We start from the raw sequence: 6,000 nt of genomic DNA on the forward strand, positions 1-6,000 counted from the left end.
AAGGTCAGTTAGGTGTGGCTACTACTTGACTGGAGCTAGGAGACAGAGATAACTCTAAAGGTCAAGACTATCACTTAAAAAAAATCTCGCTTGGTTCTCAGGAATATGACTAGCATCCAAGCTTTCCCCACCCCACTCCACCCTTAAAGGGAACTTTCCAGTTTCAAGTGGATACCCTATCCATCTTCTATAAAAGCTTTTGCCTTCTTTCTCTTGGTGGAGGAGGATGTTTCTAAGCCCTTCTCCCCAGGGGTAAAGTCTTTGACTTTTCACTCAGTCACTTTCTCTAGCACCAAATAAAAGACCCTTTAATTCTAATTGGACTGTTTGCGAGAGTGTAATTCTTTATTAAGGAATAACTAAGAATCACCACCTTCCCCCCCCCTCTTCCCATGCCAATAGTGTGACTATCATAGTTTTTTCTGGATGTGGAGAGCATTTCCCATCAAGAGTCCTTTGGAATTGTCTTAGATTATTGTATTGCTGAGAAGAGCTAAGTCCATCATAGTTAATCATCACGCAATGTTGCTGTTACTATGTACAATGTTCTCCTTGTTCTGCTTACTTCATTCAGCATCAGTCCACTTTAGTGAAAGACCTTCATTTAAAAAGACTAAGGTCACCCACTCTATCCTGGGTCAATGCCAGTGGTCTTGACTTTTGTCTTGCTACTGGACTTTGATGACTCTGGAGGAGAGGGCGAGACTTTGCAAAGCTCTACCTCATTTAAATCCAATTGACTCTCATGTCAAGACATCACATCATGATGTCATTGGTCCTTGTTATGGGGGAAATAAGTGGGAGTGTTGGGGTAGGGGTCCTTAGGAATTCCTCTTTAGAGAATTACACCCTCTTGCACACAAATCCAATTAGAATAAAATAGTATTTTATTTAGGCAAGGAAACCAAGAGAGAAGTCAAACTTCTCTGATGGGGAGATAGCATGGCACAGAGACATGGTTCTCTGAGATAACTATCTCTTTGAGTAGGAGAAAGGGAAATACTTTTATAGAGAACTGGATGGGGTGATTATCTGACTGTGGAAAGTTCCCTTACTGGGAGTGATCACCTGAGAGAGGGTCGTTCCTCATTGGTGGTGACTGGGGGAAGTTGGGGGTGTTAATATGAATGAATAAACCATCTAGATTTTATGGAGCTGCCTTATTATCCAAATGGATTTTATGAGACCCTGGATTAATGGGAACAAAATGCCTTTTTTTTTCTGAATAGAATTTTATTTTCCAAAATATATGTAAAAACAAAATTTTAACATCAATTTAAAAAAAAAAAACTTTGTGTTCCAACTTCTCTTCCCCCCTCCATTTCCACCCCCCAACCATAAGAACTCAATCAATGCAAAATAAATTATGCACGAGTAGTCATGGAAAAATTCCCATATTAGCTAGTTGTGAGAGAAAACAGTCAAAAAAACCAAAACTTCAGATTAAGGAATTGTCAAAGAGGAAATGAAAAAGAAAAAATTTTAAATGTGTTTCCATCTGTTTTCAGATACTATCAGTTCTTTCTCTGCACATGGGCTGCAATCTTCATAAGTCCCTCAGGGTTACATTGGATCATTGCCTTGCTGAAAACAACCACATGCTTCCCAGCAGGTCATCCCCCACTATTGCTGTTATTTTGTATACAGTACATTTCACTCTGCTTCAGCTCATGTAGGTCTCTCCAGGTTTTCCCGATAGCATCCTGTTCTTCATAACCTCTATATCAACCTTAAGCTTGACAGAGAATCTTCTTCACAAAAGCCCAGCAAAGTAGGTACCATACATTTTGCCATATTTGCTTTGGCTTGATTTCTATCATGCTAATGAAGTTATTCTGTAACCTGTAAGCTAAGAAACCTTAAAAAACCTTATAAAAAAGGGGGTCTTTGAGCTCTTTTGGGAAGGGTCTCCACATGATCATGTTTTTTTTTTTCTTCTTGGGACAAAATAAATTGGTATTACATTTTCCTGTCTGTCTCTGATCTGGTTCATATTGTAGGAGGCATTGTGTTCTCTGATCTGGTTTTTAGCCATATTCTCTGATCTGGGTTTTTTGTTTTTTGTTCTTTTGGTAGGACAGGTATGGAAACAAATTGTAGATATTATGAAATTTATTTCTTTGATCTTTTTATAGGAGACAGGCAAAATAAACTATATATTTAATTTTCTACAGGGGAGAGATGGCTCTGATCTCTGGAGCCATCTCTGTCCCCCAGCACCACTCAGGTAGTAGCCATGCTTAGGCTTATCTTGTTTTTGCTTCAAGGTATGTTGCAAGAAGACCTGTGTCAGATGGCCGGGTTAAAATTTAATAGTCCTAACCTGTAACAGTCCTCTTTGAGAATGAAGGATGAACAACATAAAAATAGTAGCTAGCCTTTTTATTTTTTATATTCTTTACCTTATTTGTTCTTTACAACTACTCTATGAGCTAGGTGCAATTCTTACCCTCATTTTGTAGAAGATGAAAGTGAGGCAAGAGAGGTTAAATGACTTGACAAGATCACACAGCTGGAACTCAGGTCTTCCTGATTCCAAATCTAACACTCAGGACAGGAAGACCTGAGTTCAAATGTTATCTGAGAAATTTGCCAGCTGTGTGACCCTGGACAGATCCCTAACCTCTGCCTCAGTTTTTTCAACTGCAAAATGTGAATCATGATACTAGCACCCACTTCTCAGGATTGTTGTAAGGACCAGATGAGATAATAATTGTGAAAGAGTTCAGCACAATGCCCGGCATAGCATAGAGGCTATAGAAATGCTTATTCTCTCCCCTTTTTAAAATTTTCTTACCTTGTTCTATCCACTGAACCACCTAAATGCCCGAGGGTATCACTTATTACTCAAGCATTCTGGGTTGAGGATCCCCTCTCTGCCTGGGACAAAATGGTGAGAGGTGCCACATTTTCCTCTCCATAGACAGGGCCAGGATAGAAATAAGGCCATAGGGTCCCTGTGAAAGTGTCACGGAAGGTGTAGATATGAGTGCCAGCAGTAACATTGTAGAAGGAGATTCTGCCCCCTTCATAGTCCAAGTAAATTCCAACTATCTGGGGGAACTCTTCAAGCTGAAGGTGGATCTGAGGATTGGAGAGGGCCTGGTACATGTTCCCCTTTCTCAGACACAAGGTCCATAACCCAGCCTCTGGAGTGGCCTGGATTGCCCCCTGTCTGCAGATAGTCGTCACAGAGTCCCAGAGTCCATTTGATCTTCTGTGCTACCTTGACCTCCCAATAGAATTTTCCAGAAGTGAATCTCTCCTTGCCAAGGACACAGAACCAGGTGTCAAAGCGCTCATCACTCTTGGGCAGATCCTGTTTCTCTGAACTGAAAACCACACTTTTGTCATTGTCTTTCAGGAGGAGGTAAGGATGAGTTGTGTTTGCATCCAAAGTCACGTCCACTGCAAAGAAATGAACAGGTTCAGCCTGAGGAGATTGGAACAAGAGTTTGTTCACACCCACATTCCCTATCTTTAGCTGGACACATGTGCAGGCACACATACAGTATTTCTTCTATTTCCCCCTTATCACCAGGATCTTTAATCATTCTTTCTCCAATAGCTCCTGCCTCTTATTTTAAACATGCTTACATTTTGCTCATCTAGAAAAAAAAAGAACTCTATTCACCTGACCTAGTTTCTTCCTCTACCCTTCATTCAAATCACAGCTATTTCTTGATCAGTCTATACTCGCTATGTCCACTTTCTCACCACATGCTTTCCCCTTCCTTCCTGTATCCTCAATTATGCTTCCTTAATCATTCTCCTAAAACTGTAACTGATTAGCTCATTGTTTTATCAAATGGATTTTTCCTAGTGGTATTCTTGATTTCTATGAGGCATTTGATACTGTTTCCTACCCCCTCCTCCCTGAACCTCTCCTACCTTGGGTTGTGTCCCTGCACTATCCTCTTTTTCTGCCTTCCTCTTTCCCTATTCTTTCACAGTAGAGTGGAAGGAGAACAGGGTTGGGAGGAGTGAGGAGCCCTGAATTCCAGGAAGTATAATTGACCTGGAAGACAAACTGAGAGATGCAGAGAATCATAACATTTGGAGTGGAAAAGACCTCAGATATTGTCCTTTCCAATGCATACCAGAAGAATCCTTTCTTCATCACCTCCAAGGAAGGCTTATCTAGTCTTCAATTGAATATCTCCAGTGAGGGGGAGCTCATTACATCTTGAGGTAGCATGTTCTCCCTTTGGTCAAATCCTAAATATTAGGAAGTTTGAGCTTACATCAAGCCCTAACTTTTGCTCTTTTCACCTTTTCCCCCATTGCTTCTAGTTCTGCCTTCTGGGATGAAACATCAGAAATCCAATTCCGATTTCACTTGACATCCCTTCCAAGTTTTGAAGAGAACTATTGTATTTCTCCTCATTCTTCATCCCCATGTCTTTCAACTCATCTTCATAAAATAAACCTGAGGATCATCCTTTTTCTCTTCTTTGGACACTTTCAAACTTATCCATTTCCTCTTCAAAGTAGAGCACCCCAAATGGAATCTGGGTGTGATCTGAACAGGGCAGAGGGCATTGGGACATCCTACCCTTATTACTGGACACTCTACTCTTCTCAATGCAGCCTACAATCACATCAGCTTTTTAAATCATCACCCCACATTATTGACTCATTTTGAGTTTTTTCAATAAAATCTCCAGATCTAATTTGAAGATATGGTTCACTCTCCACAGACTGTGCTTGAAGCCTCTGCACTGATTACCTCTGTATTTCCGTGCCCTTTGTAAACCTGAAATGAAACCCAGAGGAGGAACAAGGTTAAGATGAATTGTTATTGTTTCTCCCTGCTTCTTGATACCTCTTCTTCCCTGCAGATCTTTAAGATTTAGAGATTATCAGGTGTAGCTTCCCCGTTTTATACATGAGGAATCTGAAGATCACAGGGATAAATGATTTGTTCAAGTTTGCCCAATTAGTAAATGGTACAAGTGGGGTTTGATATCTAGTTCTTGGATAATAAAGCTCTTGTCAATATATTCTAGCTGCCTCCTACATCTTTGCTCCATTCTACCCCATACTGTTGTTTATTCTTCATTTTTGAAGAGGACAAATGACATCATGGGGAGACATCTTGAGTGATGCTTGCATTGGATTTAAGTGAGGCAGAGTTGCGCAAAGTCATCAGACTCACTTTCTTTTTCAGAGTCATCAGAACTCAATGGCAAGACAAAAGTAGAGACAACTGGTGATGGCCTGGAATGAAGTGGATGGCCTTGGTGACTCTGATGTCTGTCCAACCTCTAGGTACTCCATAGCACCTGATTCAGCCACCTTCATGGCATTTGGAACAAATTGTTCTCACCCACCCATTCTTCTGGGGAAAGTGTGTGTGTGTGTGTGTGTGTGTGTGTGTGTGTGTGTGTGTGAGAGAGAGAGAGATAAAAAGAAATATAAAAACGTGAAAGATGATGTTTAAATCTCAAAATTTATAAGATCTATCTCAGAGTGCATAGTCATTTATTGGTATTGGCATATTCAAAAGTATAACCATTCTTGTATTAGGTCAAGAGTGAAGGGGGTCGATGAACTGGAAGTCAAAGGGAGATTTAGGGTACATAAACATGCCATTTGAAGTGCAAAAATATGAAGGATAAATCTCAAGAGGCAGATGGTGAGCCACTTACTGAACTCTTCAAAAAATGACATTTTATGTTTACTTACCTTCCTGTCCCCGGAATTTAATTTCCTCTGAAATAAAAATTAGAGACATTAGAATTTTCCAAAGCCATGTGGTTTTATCATCTATAGTTGTATAATGAAGAACAAAATATAACATATCAAACTTTTCTTTAAGAGTGATAATAAAGGGGCAGCTAGGTGGCACAGTGGATAGAGCACTGGCCCCGGATTCAGGAAGACCTGAGTTCAAATCCGGCCTCAGACACTTAACACTTACTAGCTGTGTGACCTTGGGCAAATCACTTAACCTCAATTGTCCCGCCAAAAAAAAAATTTTGAAAAAAAGAGTGATAA

The 6,000-nt window shown here is 40.2% G+C and overlaps 1 protein-coding gene across 1 annotated transcript; it reads right to left on the reverse strand.

Moving 5' to 3' along the window:
* Positions 1-2,627: 2,627 nt before the first annotated feature.
* LOC122732830 (butyrophilin subfamily 1 member A1-like) lies at positions 2,628-5,742 on the reverse strand. The gene is made up of 3 exons (XM_043973227.1): positions 5,689-5,742; positions 4,730-4,756; positions 2,628-3,408 (listed from the first exon to the last, which is right to left on the reverse strand). The coding sequence occupies exons 1-3, from the start codon at positions 5,735-5,737 to the stop codon at positions 3,068-3,070; spliced, it is 417 nt and encodes a 138-aa protein (XP_043829162.1). The 5' UTR covers positions 5,738-5,742; the 3' UTR covers positions 2,628-3,067.
* Between the last annotated feature and the right edge of the window lie 258 nt (positions 5,743-6,000).

This window comes from Dromiciops gliroides, chromosome 6 (genome assembly GCF_019393635.1).
Source record: "Dromiciops gliroides isolate mDroGli1 chromosome 6, mDroGli1.pri, whole genome shotgun sequence".
In the NCBI taxonomy this organism is placed as follows: domain Eukaryota; kingdom Metazoa; phylum Chordata; class Mammalia; order Microbiotheria; family Microbiotheriidae; genus Dromiciops; species Dromiciops gliroides.

What these genes read in the sequence shown, in the direction of transcription:
- LOC122732830 (XM_043973227.1), bottom strand. Translation starts at nt 5,737, where the DNA reads ATGTCTCTAATTTTTATTTCAGAGGAAATTAAATTCCGGGGACAGGAA. An exon ending in TAAATTCCGGGGACAGGAAG is followed by an intron (nt 4,757 to 5,688) that starts GTAAGTAAACAT and finishes GTTTCATTTCAG; the next exon opens with GTTTACAAAGGGCACGGAAA. An exon ending in AAGGGCACGGAAATACAGAG is followed by an intron (nt 3,409 to 4,729) that starts GTAATCAGTGCA and finishes ATTTCTTTGCAG; the next exon opens with TGGACGTGACTTTGGATGCA.